This window comes from Bos mutus, chromosome 16 (assembly GCF_027580195.1).
Source record: "Bos mutus isolate GX-2022 chromosome 16, NWIPB_WYAK_1.1, whole genome shotgun sequence".
In the NCBI taxonomy this organism is placed as follows: Eukaryota; Metazoa; Chordata; class Mammalia; order Artiodactyla; family Bovidae; genus Bos; species Bos mutus.
In genome coordinates, this window is record NC_091632.1 from 62,377,463 (window position 1) to 62,397,925 (window position 20,463).

At 42.7% G+C, this 20,463-nt stretch overlaps 1 protein-coding gene and 1 non-coding gene across 3 annotated transcripts in view; both read left to right on the forward strand.

The window, feature by feature from the left end:
* The first annotated feature begins 10,895 nt into the window (after nt 1-10,895).
* Nucleotides 10,896-10,968, forward strand: TRNAG-CCC (transfer RNA glycine (anticodon CCC)). Its single transcript has one exon. It is a non-coding gene; the product is annotated as a tRNA-Gly (tRNA).
* A 4,836-nt stretch (nt 10,969-15,804) lies between these two features.
* The window catches only part of RAB3GAP2 (RAB3 GTPase activating non-catalytic protein subunit 2), a 105,579-nt gene continuing 100,920 nt past the window's right edge, over nt 15,805-20,463 (forward strand). For both annotated transcript variants that reach the window (XM_005905559.2, XM_070385501.1), the window contains exon 1: nt 15,805-16,048. In XM_005905559.2, the coding sequence (XP_005905621.1) occupies nt 15,934-16,048 (115 nt within the window). In that variant the 5' untranslated portion in view covers nt 15,805-15,933. The remainder of the gene's footprint in view (nt 16,049-20,463) is intronic.

Consider the following 20,463-nt stretch of genomic DNA (forward strand, 5'->3'; position numbering starts at 1 on the left):
GACACCTTATCTTTGACAAAGGAGGCAAGAATATACAATGGATTAAAGACAATCTCTTTAACAAGTGGTGCTGGGAAAACTGGTCAACCACTTATAAAAGAATGAAACTAGAACACTTTCTAACACCATACACAAAAATAAACTCAAAATGGATTAAAGATCTAAATGTAAGACAAGAAACAATAAAACTCCTAGAGGAGAACATAGGCAAAACACTCTCCGACATAAATCACAGCAGGATCCTCTATGACCCACCTCCCAGAATATTGGAAATAAAAGCAAAAATAAACAAATGGGACCTAATTAAAATTAAAAGCTTCTGCACAACAAAGGAAACTCTAAGCAAGGTGAAAAGACAGCCTTCAGAATGGGAGACAATAATAGCAAACGAAGCAACTGACAAAGAATTAACCTCAAAAATATACAAGCAACTCCTACAGCTCAATTCCAGAAAAATAAACGACCCAATCAAAAAATGGGTCAAAGAACTAAACAGACATTTCTCCAAAGAAGACATACAGATGGCTAACAAACACATGAAAAGATGCTCAACATGACTCATTATCAGAGAAATGCAAATCAAAACCACGATGAGGTACCATTTCACGCCAGTCAGAATGGCTGTTATCCAAAAGTCTACAAGCAATAAATGCTGGAGAGGGTGTGGAGAAAAGGGAACCCTCTTATACGGTAGGTGGGAATGCAAACTAGTACAGCCACTATGGAGAACAGTGTGGAGATTCCTTAAAAAACTGGAAATAGAACTGCCTTATGACCCAGCAATCCCACTGCTGGGCATACACACCGAGGAGACCAGAATTGAAAGAGACACATGTACCCCAATGTTCATCACAGCACAGTTTATAATAGCCAGGACATGGAAGCAACCTAGATGTCCATCAGCAGACGAATGGATAAGAAAGCTGTAGTACATATACACAATGGAGTATTACTCAGCCATTAAAAAGAATACATTTGAATCAGTTCTAATGAGGTGGATGAAACTGGAGCCTATTATACAGAGTGAAGTAAGCCCGAAAGAAGAATACCAATACAGTATGCTGCTGCTGCTGCTAAGTCACTTCAGTCATGTCTGACTCTGTGCGACCCCATAGACGGCAGCCCACCAGGCTCCCCCGTCCCTGGGATTCTCTAGGCAAGAACACTGGAGTGGGTTGCCATTTCCTTCTCCAATGCATGAAAGTGAAAAGTGAAAGTGACGTCGCTCAGTCGTGTCCGACCCTCAGCAACCCCATGGACTTCAGCCTACCAGGCTGCTCCGTCCATGGGAGTTTCTAGGCAAGAGTACTGCAATGGGGTGCCATTGCCTTCTCTGCCAATACAGTATACTAATATATATATGGAATTTAGAAAGATCATTAATGATAACTCTGTATGTGAGACAGCAAAAGAGACACAGATGTATAGAATAGTCTTTTGGACTCTGTGGGAGAGGGCGAGGGTGGGATGATTTTGGAGAAGGGCATTGAAACATGTATAATATCATATGTGAAATGAATCGCCAGTCCAGGTTCAATGCATGATACAGGATGCTTGGGGCTGGTGCACTGGGATGACCCAGAGGGATGGTATGGGGAAGGAGGTGGGAGGAGGGTTTAGGTTGGGGAACACATGTACACCTGTGGCAGATTCATGTTGATGTATGGCAAAACCAATACAATATTGTAAAGTAATTAGCCTCTAATTAAATAAATTTATATCAAAAAACAAAAACAAAAAAACTATCATAAAGCAAATATAAGAGTATGGCCAGTCTATTTAAAAGAAGGATGTACAGAGGAATAATAAATCTGTAATAATAAGTCAGGATATTGTTTTAAAGTAAATACTGAACTTCTACAGGGAACCCAGCAGTTTTAAGCCATAGTCTATAAATAATGTGAAATGTGGCAGTCAGCTTTCAAAGGTTTTTCTAAGAGAGAGGGAAAATAAAGCTTCAAAAGGAAAGGTAGAGATTATTCTAAATTTGGGAGTGACACAAACAACAGCAAAGACTGAAAAGAAAGCCAAATTTTTTTAAGTTTAAAAGAAAAAAAAACAGGGGAAAATACATTTTAACTTCATAAAATGTGAATCAGTAAATTTTGAGAAAATAATTTCACACAATAAAATTGGAAAAATAAAAATTCAAAGATACCCAACTGTGATATGCAAGCAGAAACAGGAAAATATGTTGACAAGATGATGGGCCAAAATGCCAGAGCCTCTGATAGAAGACTTAGCCAGGATGGTAGAACTCAAATGCTATTACACAGCCTCTGTGGAAGTACCCACAGACTTTTGCTGTTCTAGAATTTTCTTGGTTAAAAATTGCTTGAAATTTTCAGGGTATTTGTTGCTTTTGTAAAGCAGAAAATGATCCTGTTTAAAAAATAATTTTTACTTTAATGAACACTTAACACTGAGCACATTTTGTATCTCTGGACATCTTTTTTTTTACCCCACCTCAGAGCACATATCCGCACCAAAAAGTATATTCAAGTCGACTATAGGAATTTGAGTCTCCCGAGCTCTGACCCTATAAATGGGCTTTCCTCGACAGAGTGCCCTGGCGCATGCTCTGGGGCCTTTCAGCAAACACCTTGGTGCACTTCTGAAAACAGCTCCTAATTAAACAGAAGTTGATAGGAAAAGGAACCAAAACAGGTTTAGAAGGGTTACACTTCCTCCTTCATCTTGTCCTCCATGTCCTCAGTTCCATGCAGTAAAACTCAAAATGTCCTTTTTTTTCTTTTCTTCCTAGTTAAAAACTACACTCATCCAACAGATGCAGGGCGGGTCTCACCTTCTTGACACAGGTCCCCCGACAGCCTCCTGGCACAGCGATCTCTCCAGACAGAACCATGCTTGCCTGAACCACTTTCTTTCACTATATAATCATATGGGACCTCTTTTGATTTATCTGTTTAGACAGCAATGTCTATCTGTCCAACGGCCCTGTGGGCAGGCAGGATCTGTATTTCATGCCATTTATCTCCACCCCCTGGCTATTGGACCATTCTTTCTTTTCTTTTTTCCTCCCTTCCACAAATGTCTATTAGCAAGCTGCCTGTTTGTCAAGTACTTATCTGCTAGACACTGGAGATGAAAACAAATTTGAATAAACTATTGTCTCTGAGTCTGAATGAGAAACAAATTTGAATGAACCATGAGTCCTTTTTAAGATTTTGTCCCTCCTACTTCTCCGTCATCCCCTTCTCCTCCTGCCCCCAATCCTTCCCAGCATCAGAGTCTTTTCCAATGAGTCAACTCTTCGCATGAGGTGGCCAAAGGACTGGAGTTTCAGCTTTAGCATCATTCCTTCCAAAGAAATCCCAGGGCTCATCTCCTTCAGAATGGACTGGTTGGATCTCCTTGCAGTCCAAGGGACTCTCAAGAGTCTTCTCCAACACCACAGTTCAAAAGCATCAATTCTTCAGTACTCAGCCTTCTTCACAGTCCAACTCTCACATCCATACATGACCACAGGAAAAACCATGACCACAGAAAAACCTTGACTAGACGGACCTTTGTTGGCAAAGTAATGTCTCTGCTTTTGAATATGCTATCTAGGTTGGTCATAACTTTCCTTCCAAGGAGTAAGCGTCTTTTAATTTCATGGCTGCAATCACCAGCTGCAGTGATTTTGGAGCCCAGAAAAATAAAGTCTGACACTGTTTCCACTGTTTCCCCATCTATTTCCCATGAAGTGGACGGAGGATGAGATGGCTGGATGGCATCACTGACTTGATGGACATGAGTCTCAGTGAACTCCGGGAGTTGGTGATGGACAGGGAGGCCTGGCGTGCTGCGATTCATGGGGTCACAAAGAGTTGGACACAACAGAGCGACTGATCTGATCTGATCTACCTCTCCAACCTAACCTCAACACTTTTCTTTTAGCTCTAGACAGACTAAAAGATATTCAATTCTCTAAATACACTGCTGCTGCTGCTGCTAAGTCGCTTCAGTCGTGTCTGACTCTGTGTGACCCCAGAGATGGCAGCCCACCAGGCTCCTCTGTCCCTGGGATTCTCCAGGCAAGAACACTGGAGTGGGTTGCCATTTCCTTCTCCAATGCATGAAAGTGAAAAGTGAAAGTGAAGTCGCTCAGTCAAGTCCGACTCGTAGCGACCCCATGGACTGCAGCCTACCAGGCTCCTCCATCCATGGGATTTTCCAGGCAAGAGTACTGGCGTGGGTTGCATTGCCTTCTCCATTAAACACACTAAGTCCTCCCATCTCCAGGGTACTGAGTTGTTTCCTGTGTTTAAGAATGCTTTGCCCACCCTACTCTTATTCTGTCCTTCCTCCAGTTTGTATCTGAACAACATTGACTCAATCCTTCTGGTCTCAGACTAATGGTATTTCTCCAGGAGCCCTCCCTGATATCCAAAGTGGAATACCCTTTTTATGGTCTCCTCTGTACTTTTCACAACATTGCACTTTCAAAATGGAGTTACAGTTGTCTATCTGTGCGCGTCACAGAAATCTGTTATCTATTAGTACAGATATGTGCTGCTGTTGTGTATTAGGTATGAGTCATGTGCATGTTCATGGTATTTTTGGTACCTAGCGGTATTTTTTACAAGGTAATGAATGAATGAATGTCCATAGGTAAGTGGGTCGAAATTCCTGCTCTTGAGAACATCACCATCTAGTGGAGGAGTGTGTATCAGTTGCTCAGACTCTGCGATACTATGGACTATATAGCCTGCCAGGCTCCTCTGTCCATGGAATTCTCCAGGCAAGAATACTGCAGTGGATTGTCATTTCCTTCTCCAGAGATCTTCCTGACTCAGGGATCAAACCCAGGTCTCTTGCATTTCAGGCATTCTTTACCATCTGAGCCACCGGGGAAGCCGCCAGTGGAGAAGATACACATTCGAATAGATAAACCATCGTACGAGGTGCTACATTTTATGGCACAGGGGCTTTCCAGATGGCTCAGTGGTAAAGAATCCGCCTGTCAATGCAGGAGACACCCAAGACTCCAGTTCGATCCCTGGGTTGGGAAGATCCTCTGGAGGAGGAAATGGCAACCCATTCCAGTATTCTTGTCTGCAAAATCCCGTAACAGAGGAGCCTGGCTGGCCCCAGTCCATGGGATCACAAAGAGTCAGACACGCACACAAGTCCCCTACATACAAACCTTCAAGTTTCAAACTTTCAAAGATGTGAACATGCATTCCATCAGCATCAGGTGTGAGTGAATTTGCAGCTTGTTCTCCATCTCCTATTGCTGACGATCCTTCAGCTGTACCATCTCCCACCTCCTCTCCCTCCTCCAGGCAGTAACTCTTCTTACCTGTTCACTCAGTGCCAGCCTCTGTATGCCAGCGGTTGTACTGTACTGCTGTACTTTTCAAGGTTCTGTACGCTAAGACTTAAAATGTTTTATTTTTTGTTTTTTATGTATTACTTGTGTGAAGTGAAGTGAAGTCGCTCAGTCGTGTCTGACTCTTTGCAACCCCATGGACAGTAGCCTACAAGGCTCTGCCATCCATGGGATTTTCCAGGCAAGAATACTGGAGTGGGCTGCCATTCCCTTCTCCAGGGGATCTTTCCAACCCAGGGATCAAAGCTGGGTCTCCTGAATTGCAGACAGACGCTTTACCATCTGAGCCACCAGGGAACCTATTACAGTACTATATAGTCAATTGTGTTAGTTGGATACCTAGGCTAACTTTGTTGGACTTATGAACAAATTGGACTTATGAATACACTCTTGGAGCTTGTTCCTATGTAGGGGATTTACTGTAAATACATAGACAAATAAGCTATGGGGTTCCAAAGGGATTAATTTTGCCTGTGAAGACAAATTCTTCACTAAGGAGGTGAAATTTGAGCTGAGTTTTGAAGGCTTTCAAGATGTACTAGGAGAGAAGAGGCTCGTAGCATATGCTCAGTGATTTAACTCCTTTTGAATGTTCCAGCATAGCTCTGTACAGGTCTATATGGTCCTAAATGTTTCAGACCTTCCAGATGCGTTTCAGTGCAAGAAAGAAAAGACCAGAGTTTGACCATAAATGAAGGACTTGACTAATCAGGACAGAGGGAAGGACTGTATTTGGAAAAAGACTGTGTGTGTGTGTGTTAGTCACTCAGTCATGTCTGACTCTTTGTGACCCCATGGACTGTAGCCAGCCAGGCTCCTCTGTCCATGGAATTCTCTAGGCAAGAACACTCGAGTGGGTTGCCATTTCCTTCTCCAAGGGATCTTTCCAATCCAAGGATTGAACCCAGGTCTCTTGCATTGCAAGCAGATTCCTAAACATCTGAGCCACTGGGGAAGCCTAGGGGAAAAAAAAAAGATTCAATAGTATCAAATATAAATCAAACCAATGACTTCTGGCAAGACTATTAACACTGACTACATCTACAGGAAAGAAACTGCATCAAGAAGAGTGAAACAGTTGATTGCCTATGCCATTCAATGTAAAGAGCACAAATTAAAAGGCTTGAGAGAAGGGAATTCTTCATTGAACACATAAGGGAAAGTTCCACAGTTCTGGAATCTTATAACCCGTGAAAGTTTTACCAATGATGAATAGAAAGCCAACATTCAACATGAATCTAGACTCTGGTGGAAATCATTAAGAATGTCATGGAGCTGGGCCAGATGAACATGTATGACTCCCAACCTATAAAACCTTCCCTCCACAGCCCTTAGAGTGCAAGCAAGATGTGAAAAGTGGTATCAGTAAAGACCAAAAGGAGGCTTTTCTCACTTTTAGGCAAATGAAGAAATATTGATTAGTCCTTAATTTCTGGAGAAATTAAAATTTGAGTAAGTTTAAAATTATTCAGGCTACTGCTCTAGACTCACTACTGACCATGATGTCACAATTCACATACCAGAAACAGCTGCTTGTTTGTCCACACACACAAATCATCACTACGCCAAAGCCTTTTGTGATGTTATTGCGTTTGCCTGGGCTACTTTCTCCTATCTCCCTTCTACCATCATTAACCAGCTAAAGACAAAGCTTAAACATTACCTCCAAAAAGCCTTTTCTGAATCCCAAGGCTGTGGTATTTTCCCCTGCTCTGTGCCCTTGTAATATTTTTGCCTGTTTTTGTCTTAGTAGCCTACCAACTCTACCAGTAGAGGGTCTTACTTATATTTATGTTCATAGGGTCTCTAGCTATTCCTAGGACCTAACGGGCACCCAGAAAATGAATGAATAAATTAAAAGAATATATTAAAGTGTTACTGGAAGATTTCTAACATGATTAGACATGGGGCTTCTCTGATGGCTCAGACAGCAAAGAACCTGCCTGCCATGCAGGAGACCATGTTTGATCCCTGGGTTGGGAAGATCCCCTGAAGAAGAGAATGGCTACCTACTCCATCACACTTGCCTGGAGATTTCCATGGACAGAGGAGCCTGGCTGGCTATAGTTCATGAGATTGCAAAGAGTTGGACACAACGGAGCGACTAACACTTTCACTTAACTTCCACTTTTTCATGATTAGACCTATGCCTCAGGAGGACAAGTCTGACAGCAATGTGCAGGATGATTAAAGTGTGAAGACATCAAAACCAGAAGCAAGAAGAACTGGGGGCTATAAAAAGAACTCAGGAAAGTGGTTATGTAGATCTAGATTAAGGAGATGGCAATGCGGACTGTAAGGAGGGGATAAATCTGGGAGGCCTTTGAAGTTAAACCAATGGAGTCTTTAACAAGGGAGATAAATCATATTTTTAGTCTTTCTGTTATTAAGTAACCCATCAACAGAAGAATTATACCATTAACAAAAAGAAAGGAGTCTAGAATGAGGGTGACTTTGGAGAAAGGACTAGAGGAGGAGAGAAAGACAGCAAGAAGCTAATAAAATATCCAGACATAAAATGATTAAAGGGGAAGAAAGGGGCCAGGAGGATGCAGCTTCACTGAAGCTAATGTTTGGGAAAGCTTTAAGGAAAGTGTGGTCCGGAGTAAAAACGCTGCAGCAAAGTCAAGAAAGATGTCAGGGAATTTCCTGGCAGTTCAGTGGTTAAGACTCCATAAGTCCACTGCAAGGAGCATGGGTTCAATCCCTCTAGGGGAACTAAGATCTTGCAAGCTGCATGGTGCGGTCAGAAAAAAAAAAAAAAAAAGAAAGATGTCAGCCTCAGTTATCTTAGCTCACAAACCCCAAGGCAATGGCTTTTGGGATTTAGGGTCTCAGATTTAAATACAACTCCTTCCAACAGTTCCCCCTCCTCCTAACCTGCCCTTGATTTTCCATTATGAAAATTGATGGTTGAAACTTACCACTCAGGTACTCAACAACACTGGGAATATTCCTTTATTTCACAGAACCTTTTAAGGATCAGTTGTGCCAAAAATAACAAGAAATATTCAGTCATTTGGAGCATATTTTTATGTCCAAATGAAACCAACATATTTAAGTCATTAAACATGTCCTGTTAACTGGTTTAATCTCTTCTGAACGGTGCTAAGGAAAAATGTCAGAGAAATAAAAATGCTTTTATTTCAACAACACAGATGGAAGAGACCAAGCTTCCTCCTTGAAAAAGTTCCTTTTTGTTACTTAGGTCATACTGTGTTGGGATTAGGTGCAGCTACAGGAACAGAAAACCTAAAATAACAGTAACTAAAACATGGAAGGATTTATTTTCTTCTGTAAAAGAAGTCTCCATGTGGTAGTCCAAGCTTAGACGGCAGCTCTGGGCAACAAAGAAGCCTGGAGCCTTGCCTCCATGCTCTGCCATAGTTTAAGTCACCTCATGGTCTAAAATGGATGCTGCAGCTACAGCCATAACGTCAAACTCCATGAAAGAAACAGAAAAGGGGAAAGAAAGACCACAGAGTTGTCCTTAGCTGCCTGTTCCTCTTTAAGGAAACTTTCTGGAAATCCCTCCCAACAATTCCAACAATTTATGCTCCATCTCATTGGCCAGCACTTAGTCATTTGGATCCACCCAGTCAGTGAAAGTAAAAGTGTTAGTCGCTCAGTCCTGTCCAACTCTGTGGGATCCCATAGACTGTAGCCCATTAGGCTCTTCTGTCCAAGGGATTTCCTAGGCAAGAATACTGGAGTGGGTTGCCATTCCCTTCTCTAGGGGATCTTCTCGACTCAGAGATCGAACCAGGTCTCCTGCATTACAGGCAGATTCTTTACCATCTGCGCCCCAGAGAGACTGAGGAATGTGATTTGTTTTTAAATCTGAACACATAGCTTGCCCAGTAATATAGCGGTTCTCTTGTTAAGAAAAACGGGATATGGATAATAGGCTAGTAATCTCTTCCACATGTCTTCTCACTGTTTTAAATATTGTGACCTCCTTACCTAACATGTCTTAAATGCAGTAAGGTCAAGAAGAAGGAAACTTACATGTAGAATTAAACAATAAATAAACAAAACCAAAAATGAGCTTTTAGAGAACAGAGTGGTGGTTGCCAGAGGCAGGAGTGGGGGATGGGCAAAAAGCATGAAGGGAGTCAAAAGATAAAACTCCATTCATAAAATAAATAAATCAAGGGGATGTACTGCACAGTATTGATGTAATGTACATCAAGGGGATGTAATGTGCAGCATGGTGATTTAATAACACCATAATAACAGTGTAACGATATTTCTAAGTTGCTGAAAGTAGAGTTTAGAAGTTCCCAGTGCAAGAAAAAAATTTGTAATTGTGTATGGTGATGCAGGTTAACTACTTATTGAGATGATCATTTCACAATATATAAATATAGAATCATTATGTTTTACACCTGTAACTAATATAACATTATATATCAATTATATCTCAAAAAAGTTATCAATAACATATACACTCAAACTATGGAGACTTAAAAGCACTATAGCATTCAAATTTTTAAGCTATTTTTAATCTTCCTTTCTTATGCTATTTAAGTAGATTTTGCCCTTATATAAAAATTGGAAAATATTGAAAACACATATATTTTATATTCAAAAAACCTAAAGTTTTTTTTTTCATAACTGATAAATGTCAGCAAAAAACAAAAACACTTCTCTTACCCTCAATAAAACATTTTTCCTTTGCGTTGTTGCTAAGTCGTGTTTGACTCTTTGCAACCCCATGGACTGTAGCCTGCCAAGCTCCCCTGTCCATTGGATTCTCCAGGCAAGCATACTGGAGAGGGTTTCCATTTCCTCCTCCAATTTTCCCTTTACCCAGAGTTAAAGACTGCCATAACCAGTCTCTGCGACTCCTGGAAAAATAACCTACTTCTGAAGAGAGGTTATAAATTTTCTTCCAAGGATAGAGTTTGGTTGATCCATAAGCTGATTACTTGTGACTTCCTACCTACTAAATGCCATCACTTTGTCTCAGCATTCACTGCCCTTAAATTCTTCATTGAATTCAACACAGTAGATTCAACTGTTCATGAAATTTTCTTTTCCCTCCCTTGGCCTCTCTGACATGGTTCTATTATGCCTGGTTTATTTCTTTGACTGCTTCTTTTCAGTCTCCTTTTCGAGAGCTTCTTCCTCCAGGCACTCCTAAAAAAGCAATGCTCTCATTTTCTTTCCAGGACCCAATCCTTCTCATATCCCAGTGACACTTTAACTCCCACCCTTCAATATAATGTTGTGTGAATGACTGCTCCAATCCCACATTTCTAACTTCTGTTGATAAAAAACATGTGTGTTTTTTTTTTAACCTAGATCTTCCGCAGACACTTTGAATTTAAGGAATCCAAGACTAAATTCACCCTATTCGTGTTAACACTCAAATGCATTCCTCTTCTTGCCTTCTTTTGGTTGCTAACATGACATTGCCATTGCCTTCTTGGGTCTCATCTTCCCTCCTCGCCATCCATATCTAATCACATACCAAAAATCCAGCTCCAGAGCAGCACCACCTTTCCATTGCCATTACTTCTCACTTATTATAGAATAATGTTATGCTGGGACTTCCCTGTTGGTCCAGTGGCTAAGACTCTGTGCTCCCAATGCAGGGGGCCCAGGTTCAATCCCTGGTTAGGGAACTAGATTCCACATGCTGCAACTACTGATCCCTCATGCCACAACTAAGACCTGGCACAGTCAACTACTTAAATAAAATTGAAACCTTTAAAAGACAGAATAATGTTCTGTTATCTTGAGGTGTCTCTCTGCTGTCAGTCATGCACCACACATACAGTTATCCATCATACCATACTTCTTCAAAATAGTATCAATTGGCTATACCTTGCACACAGAATAAAGCTCAGATTCTATTTGGACTTTGCAGTTCTCTATAATCTGGATCCAATCTGATCATCGCCTTTCATATTTCTTCCCCACTACTCCTTTTCCATAAGACAACCTAGCAATCAAAATGAATCTCCCCCGTATTTCTCCCATGGCCCTTTATGACTACCCAAAGTCACCCGTGGTACTCATTACACTCTGTTTTTAGAGCTATTTGTGCTTGTCTGTTTCCCTGCTTAGGTGGTAAATCTCTGGAGGGCTTGTTCTTACCACCCCTCTGTGCTCACAGGAGTATCTTTAGTGGAAGAAGATAGATGTTATCTTTCGTGGATGTTTATTGAATAAATATGAGTTGTATATAGCCTCCGCTTCTGCTCACAGAATTTGAAGTTCAATTTAAGGATAACCCTCAGCACAGCTATGAGGCAAGCCTTCAGTGCTTCAAGATATCCCCTTTCAGGGACTTCCCTGGCAGTCCAGTGGTTAAGACTCTGAGCTTCCACTGCAGGGAGCATGGGTAAGATCCCTCGTTGGGGATCCTGCATGCCACATGGCATAGCAAAATAAAATAAAATATACTTGGGAGTTCCTTGTTGGTCCAGTGGTTAGGACTCTGCACTTTCACTGCTGAGGATGTGGGTTCAATCCTTGGTCAAGGAACTATGATCCCACAAGCTGTGTCACCAAAATTTTTTTAAAATTTTGACCACCAGTCAACCACTGGTGGTCCAGTGGTTGACTATATGCTTCCACTGTAGGGGGCATGGTTTTGATCCCTGGTTGGGGAACTAAGGCTGTGAGGTGCAGCCACAAATTTTATATATATATATATATCCTCTTTCTTTTACTTACAGATGCTCAGTGCCCTCTCATTCACTTCTGCCTTCCTTAGACCCCTTACTGGGGTGCCCACATAGACCCCTCCTTTTGAGCAAGTCGAATGCCCAGATCTTTTCCTTCCCAGTTTCTTACCAAAACTTACACTTCCCTGAGATGCACTTTAGACTCCAATCTTCTCATTCTGTAGATCAAGGCGACATGAATTGCTCAAGTCCAAGTGACCTACTAGCAGGCCTAGCTGAGATGGAAACTAGTCTCTTGACTCTAAGCCCACTGCTCGCTCTTTCACACTTTGCTGCCCACCCTGTTTCTCAGCCCCTCCAGTCTCTGGCTGCTGTTAAAGATTGGCAAGGACTGGCCTCTGGTACTCCGTGAGCATCTCTCTCTTTGCAAGAGTTACCAGTGCTCTAACCCTCAGGAACAGATCCTGGGGGGAGCTCGCATTCGTTCTCCTCTTGGCGATTGTTTGGTCAGTCTCTTCCTAGCTTCTGAACACAGATACACTGTCTAGGCTGGGATCCGGAAAGCCTACACATTTTCTGCAAAGTGCTTTCTCATGGCTGTGTGGTTACTGATCCTCACAGCATAACAAACCTCCCACACTTCACAGAAACCATGGCAGCAGAACTCCAGAGGCATCACCCTGCAGTTTTACAACTTCCTGGGGCGGAAGAGCTCCATTCACCAACACCAAGTAATTTCTGTAAAGGGGATCTAGCATCCTTAAAAGCAGTCATGAATGGGTCTTTTCAGTACTACTTGGAAGGAAGTCAGGGACTTCACAATTGACACTAAGCAGTAATGCCATTCAATAGCAGCCACACAAGAGATATATGAACGCCTCAGGGCAGAACAAAGACCAGCTGAATCAGCCAAGGGCAGTTACTTCTACAAAATGCATTTACCTGAATAGGAACTTGAAGGGTTTTCAAGGAATGATACTGTATCCTTTCCAAAAGTGTCATGTGTTCTTTGCTCATCTTATAAAACTAAGAATTGAAATTTAAATTTTATTCTAGTATGGTCTTGGTGTTATATTTTAGGATTTAATCATCAGGGCTGATCTGAGGAAGTGTTATATTTTTTTTTTTCAGATGGAAGAAGGAAGCACTGAAAGTTTGCCTTTTCTGCAAAATTTGATTTTACAATTATAGGTATTTGATGTTGAAGGAACTTCGCAGTACATCTTAAGTGAAAGTGAAAGTCACTCAGTCATGTCTGACTCTTTGCAACCCCATGGACTGTACAGGGGGTTCTCCAGGCCAGAATACTGGAATTGGTAGCCTTTCCCTTTTCCAGGGGATCTTCCCAACCCAGGGATCGAACCCAGGTCTCCGGCATTACGGGCAGATTATTTACCAGCTGAACTACAATGAAAGCCCAAGAATATTGGAGTGGGTAGCCTATCCCTTCTCCACCAGATCTTCCTGACCCAGGAATCGAACCAGGGTCTCCTGCATTGCAGGCAGATTCTTTACCAACTGAGCTATGAGGGAAGCCCCAGTACATCTAAACCAACCATATATTTTAGACGTAAAGAACTGGCCTCACATTTGATAAAATTATCTATTTTGTGAAAATTATTTTACTTTTGAAAGGGCATCTCAGAAAACTCTGAAAACTGTTCCACTAATTAGAAGTCAAAGTGCCATTATATATGTTTTTTGAGACAGAGGGCTGGTTACATCAAATTGTTAGGGGAACTACCAACTAAAACTGCCTGCCCCGGCCTGGCACCATAGTAATCACTTGCATGAGTTATCCTTACAAAAGGAGGTCCTGGTTAGGAACAAGGATCTAACAAGCTACCATTAACCAGAATAATTCAGGAAACGTCAAGAGAGAAGAGACTCCAGTCCATATGTCCTGCCACCCTCCCAGAAACCTGCTTGCTGGAATCCATCTTGGCTGAGTGACAGGCACACCACCAGGAAGGACCCTGAGTCACAGTGATTGGCCAGAGACAACCTGAAACCAACCAGATTACTGTAAAACCCAAGACTGTGAACCACATGGCAGAAGAGTTCTCCTGGGTTTCCTCACCCTGCAGCTCTCCACCGGAGTGCCCTTTCCCAATAAAGTCTCTTACTTTGTCAACACCTGTGTTTCCTCAGTCAACTCACTTCCATGTGTCAGCCCATTCTTGGGCCCTGGAAGGGGTCCCTTTTCCTGCAACAAAATGACATATTATAGATAGCTTACATAATCCAGTTCTAAGTGCCATGTGACCCCTTATGAGATCAAGAAGGAATGTTATCTTTTTCAGCTTTTACTTTTTAGAAAAATCATTTAAATGTGCTTAAAGGGTCTTCTCTTTGAGTAGTCATGTACAGATGAGAGTTGGACCATAAAGGCTGAGTGCCAAAGAATTGATGCTTTCCAACTGTGATGTTGGAGAAGACTCCTGAGAGTCCCTTGAACAGCAAGGAAATCAAACCAGTCAATCCTAAAGAAATCATCCTTGAATATTCATTGGAAGGACTGATGCTGAAGCTCCAATACTTTGGCCACCTGATGCGAAGAGCTGACTCATTAGAAAAGATCTTGATGCTGGGAAAGGGCAAGAGGAGAAGAGGGTGACAGACGATGAGATGGTTAGATAGCATCAACAACTCAATGGACCTGAGCTTGAATAAACTCAGGGAGATAGTGAAGGACAGGGAAGCTTGGCGAGCTGTTGTCCATGGGGTTGCAGAGTCTGACACAACTTAGCAACTGAATAACAATAGGGTCTTCTCAGATACACACACATATATCTCATTTAAAAAAATTGAGATAAGACACATTCAGGATGGCATTGTGACTACCTACCTTGAAAGTGTGTGGAAAAATACTTTAAAAAAATATAAAGTGCTTTGTAAAAGAAGTGGGTTATTCTATTTACCTTATGTACATATTCCATTTCATTTATTCCTCCAGGAAATATTTGTTGAGCACTATGTGCCAAGTCCTGGGAAGAGACACTGAATATAAAGGACACAAAATGACATCCCAACCTTCAGCAATTTACAATGAAGTCTGTTCCTGAAACTGGCAACACCTCCAACCCAATAAAACAAAACAACTTGGTGAGGTTCCCTGTTATGCTATGAACTTACTTCTTTTCTTCCTAGCATCATGATAATTTCAGTTAAATAGTTGAGTAATTAATATCTTACTATCCATGTCAACCATCAGAATTTTAAGCTCCATGGAACAAGTATTTCACCTCTTTTGGTCTCTGCTTTATACTGAAGCCTTGCGTGCCTGACACAGAAGAGGAGCAATGAATTTGTTGAATGGACGGAGAAACGAATGAAAAAGCAAACGGATGTCGGAAAACAACAGAGAACAATACAGTATAATAAGTACTGTATTAGGCGTGCATAGTGTGACGAGAATTTATATGAGGCGTTTAGAACTAGGCTTGACGGAGCTGACTTCCAGAAGAGAATTTGATCTTTTCAAACTCAGATACTTGCACGACACCGTCCCCCACTGGCCTGGCAGTAGCTTAACAGGTATTATTCTCTACCAGGCCATCTAGAAGACTGGTTAAATGGCTCAAAGGCCGGCGCGGACAACGTCCAATGAGGTCACCTCTGGCTAAGAGCCAGAATGACTAAAAGGGTTCACCCCCGGTGCGGATGCAGAACCCGGACTGAAGCCGCATCCCGGCCTCCACCGCAACGTTACACCCCGCGGACGCCGCCGGTCAGGTGATTCGGCTTTCGCCCGCCAGACCGCCTGGGTTGTTCCGCGCATGCGCAGTGCGCCGGACGGCGGAACCGAGGGCGCTGACAGCTTCCGGTTTGCTTTCCCCGCCCCCTGCGTGGCTGAAGCTCTCCGGGCTCCGCGGTGGCGGCTGGAGCAGCGGCGGGGTGGCGGGGGGGCAGGGCGTGGTGAGGTAAGGTGAGTGCCCGAGCGGGCTTCCCGGAGCCATGGCCTGCTCCATTGTCCAGTTCTGCTCCTTCCAGGACCTCCAGGCCGCCCGGGACTTCCTCTTCCCTCATCTGCGGGAGGAGACCCCCAGCGGCGCCGTGAGGAGGGACCCCAGTAAGTGCCCCTGCCTCGCCGCTCCCTTCCCCGCCTCCTTCCGCGGGACCTGCGCGGCGGGCGCGGGTCTCCCGCCCGCCCCGGCGCTCCTAGTTCCTCCCTCGCCTCCCCTTTCCTTTCCGCGCGGATCCCCTGCCGTGCGTCCTGAAGCCGCGTCCGTCTGCCCCGACTGCGTCGGTGTTGTCTTCCTCTCGCCTAAGCCACTCCGCCCTCAGCCCAAACACTGCGTCTGGCTTGCTCTGCTCTCTGCCTAGCCCACTTCCCCACCCCGCAACTCCTACTTTTCTCTCTGAGTCTCTTCTCCGTCTCCCCCTCTCCCTCCGGCCCGGGGTCCCCCGTTCTACACTGCCTGCCCCGTGATCGCATCCTCCGCCCCACTCCTCGCCAGCTGTCAGCGCGCTATCCTGGTTTCGCCTCAGCCCCCACGCTCCTCCGTGTTTGGGACTGTGTGGCCTTCTGCTGCTTCTCTTTCCGAAAGTGTCTGTCATCGCCCACTCTCTGCCTTCTTCCATCCCCTTTCTTCCCATTCAGGTTTAGAAAATAAGTGATTGACAAGTGAGAGACTCCTGAGGTGGTGAGTTGGAGGCTCCCAAATAAAGGAAAATAACCTGTCAGGGAGTGAGAAGCCACATCAGGAGTTAAAATCACAGCAGCTTGGCCATGAAAAGTTAATGAGATGAGAAGCCTTCTGCCTGTTATTATCATCAAACAGCGTGACTTGCCCACGTAGTGTAAAACCCCAAGTCTGTTTATTCTGCTGCAGAATTCCTCAGAATTTCCTACGTTTTACCTTTTAAAGGGGGTATGTTTTGTGTGTCAGTTTTTTTTATTTCCATTTTACTGCGAAGCCATATGTCCAAAGTGCTGTTACTTTGTGCTGTATTGGAATGATGATGAAAAGCCCAGTAAATAAGTTTCTCTCCGTTTTTAAAATTTAGAAAGTATCAAATCACATCTATTTATGACTGTTAGCTCTGTGCCGTCGATAGTGCTGCCAATCAAGTGAGACTGGTGGTCTCTGTCCTCTAGGAGCAGTATAGTGTACTGGGACAAATAAGTTAACCCCTCCTGTACAGTGTGAGCCGTATATATACATATGGCACTAGGTGATACAGTCTTTGAAGTGGAGGTACTTAAGTCTACCTTTGAAGTGGCCCTTAGATGAATAGGGGAGAGGGAATAGCACCTGTAGAAGAAGGGAGGCCTGAGATGGCATGGTATTTAGCTAAGAAAGGCTGAATGACTGAAGAGGACGGTGTGAGGAGAAGAGTCATAAAGGTAATAAGGAGCTTGATCATGAGAAGCCTTGTGAAAGGAGTCAGATACATCTGAAGACATTAAGCAAAGGAATGATGTGATAAAATTTGTCCTTAATGGAATCAGCAAAATTCTTGCATAATTGTTAAGTGTGTTGGCAGCAGTATGGAGGAGAGATAGGAAGCAGGGAACTTCATTCTGAGGATATTTCAATAACCCATGCAAAAATGATGCAAGCATGGACTAAAGTAGCTTCAGCAGGACTTGAGATCAGCAGCTAGATCAGGAAGATATTAAGAAAGAATCTGCAGGACCTAGTGAAGATCTGGTGCTGGGGGTTGTAGCTGGTGAGTGAGAGGGAGGTGAGGTTGCCTTTGGCTTTTGACTTGGGCAAGGGTTTCTAATGAAAGGGAATGAAGGAGATCGGTTTTGGATCTTTTACATCTTAAATGCTTCTAGTTTGTCCAGTTTTAAATGTATGCAGTGTCTAGTCGAACAGGTCTAAAACTTAATAAGGATCCCTGGCCTCGAGGTGTTAACTCAGGAGTTACCAGTAAAAAGTGTCAGTCCGTCTCAAGGGTTATGAGTATAGTGAAATGAATGCAGGACTGAAGATGTAACCATAGAGGAGCACTGAAGTTTAAGTCAAATAGAGATGAATAGGAAGAAGACTTAACAGAAAGAGGAAAACTAGGTGAACGTAATGCCCCAGAAGTGAGAGAGAATCTGATGAAAGGGAGGAGTGGTCAGTAGTTGTGAACACAGCAGAGATCAGCTAGGATGAGGATGGAAAAGTGCTCATTGGCTTTGGGTGGATGGAGGTGACTAGGACCTTAGGACAGTTTCAGGGGAAGGGCGGGAGAGGAGTTAAAAAATAAATTTGCCTGTTCCAAGGAGCCAGGTTGTGAATGATGGTGGATATAGGACTGTTGATAAAGGATGCAGAGGAAAGAACACATTTCCTCTATCCCATTGCCACTCCCCTTGTCCAGGCCACCATCTTCTCTCACGTGCTAGATGGAACTGGTCTTTTAACGGATCTTCCTGCTTCTGTGGTTGGTTTTGGTTTTTTTCCTGTGTATGATAGTTTGTATCTGCTAATCCCAATCTCCCAATCCTTCCTGCCCCTAACCCCCTCCCCTATGGCAACCACAAGTCTATTCTGTGTCCTTAAGTCTGTTTTTCTTTGGTAGATATGTTCATTTGTGTGGTATTTTAGATATCACACGTAAGTGATATATGGTATTTGTCTTTTTCTGACTCACTTTGTTTAGTATGGTAATCTCTAGGTCCGTCCATGTTGCTGCAAATGGCATTATTTCATTCTTCTTAATGGCTGAGTAATATTCCGTTGTGTGGTGTGTGTGTGTGTGTATACACACACACACACACCACATTTTCCTTATCCGTTCATCTCTTAGTGGGCATTTAGGTTGTTTCCATGTCTTGGCTATTGCGAATAGTGCTGCTGTGAACATAGGGGTGCATGTAGCTTTTTGAATTACAGTTTTGTCTGGGTATATGCTCAGGAATGGGATTGCTGGTGGGTCATAAGTCGGTTCTATTTTTAGGGTGTTTTTTTTTCTTTTGAGGAACCTTCATACTGTTTTCCATAGTGACTGAACCAACTTTTATTCCCAGTAACAGTGTAAGAAGGTTCCCTTTTCTCCATACCCTCTCTAGACTTATTAATTTGTAGACTTGTTAGTTAACTTGTTAGTTAGTTAACTCGTAGTTAGTTCCAAAAGCTGTCAAAGTGAACTTTTGAAGACAGTTTAATCATAACAGTCTTCTCTCTATAACTGCCTGTGGTTTCAGTTGCATTTAATATAAAATCCAAAGTTCTCACATGGCTTAAAGGACCTTGAGACCCCACTTCCTGCCGCTTCTTGTACCCTCATACTCTTTTCCCCTTATTTCTTATGCTTCAGACACTTTTTTGTTGTTAAAGCTGTGATGTGCTTAGTTGCTTAGTTGTGTCCGACTGTTTGCGACTCCATGGACTGTAGCCTGCCAGGCTCCTCTGTCCATGGGATTCTCCAGGCAATAATACTACAGTGGGTTGCCATGCCCTCCTGCAGGGGATCTTCCCAACCCAGGGATCGAACCCAGGTCTCCCTCATTGCAGGCGGATTCTTTACCTTCTGAGCCTCCAGGGAAACCCACCAGGCTCGTTTGTACCTCAGACCATTGCCCTTGCTCTTATCCCCACCTTGGATGTTGTCTGCAGATCCTTGCATGCTCAGTGCATCTCAGGGAGACCTTTTTTGAGTATGTAATCTAAAACAGCATCACTATCCCTTTTTCTCATTTGTTACTTGCAGGCATTTCATCTTGTTTATTTTCATCACCAAGTCTGTATTGTCCAGTACGGTCGTTTCTTGCCAGAACTAGCCGTTGAAATGTGGCAGTTGCTGCGAGGAACAGAATTTTTAATTTTACTTAATTTTAATTAAATTTAAATAGTCAGATATGGCTGCTGGCTACCATGTTGTATGGCAGCTACAGATTGATACTTGTGCAGGGTCACACAGTGGAGAGTAGCCATAGGCTATGAATTTGATCCAGGCGTTTGGGAATATAATCATACCCGAGACATCAGATTAATTTATAATATGCCTGTGAGTTTTCAAATACAATTTAATTTATTACCCTTTTAAATAAAATTATTTGGTATATGTATGTTGGTATTATTGTGGCTACTAGCAATTCAAGTGGAAGATAAGTGGAGAAAAAACCCTCTTAATCAGTGAACCCCTTTGCCAGATCTGTATTTTACAGTTAAAATGGTGCTTTAATTTAGAAATGAAAGTCTAAAAAATAGCTTGTCCTGTTGTAAATAGTTTACTTGGAATTCTTGGAATGACTGGTTTATAGATCTCAGTAATCTCTCTGCCCATCTTTTACAAAACATCAGGCTTTGTGAAGAGTTCATCTTTAAGAAAATCTGAACCTAAATTTTTGTGAGGGTGAAAATTTGCATTGTAAAAATGAAGTTATGGTGGTTATTTGGTTTTGCTTTTCTTCACTTTGTTGTAAATGATTATTGGGAAATAGAAATCATGAGATCATTTTATTTAGTTTATATAGTTTTGCTTTTAGTATGTATCTTTTCAAAAAATATTTATTTGAAATCTTTGGTTGCTGCATAACGGATC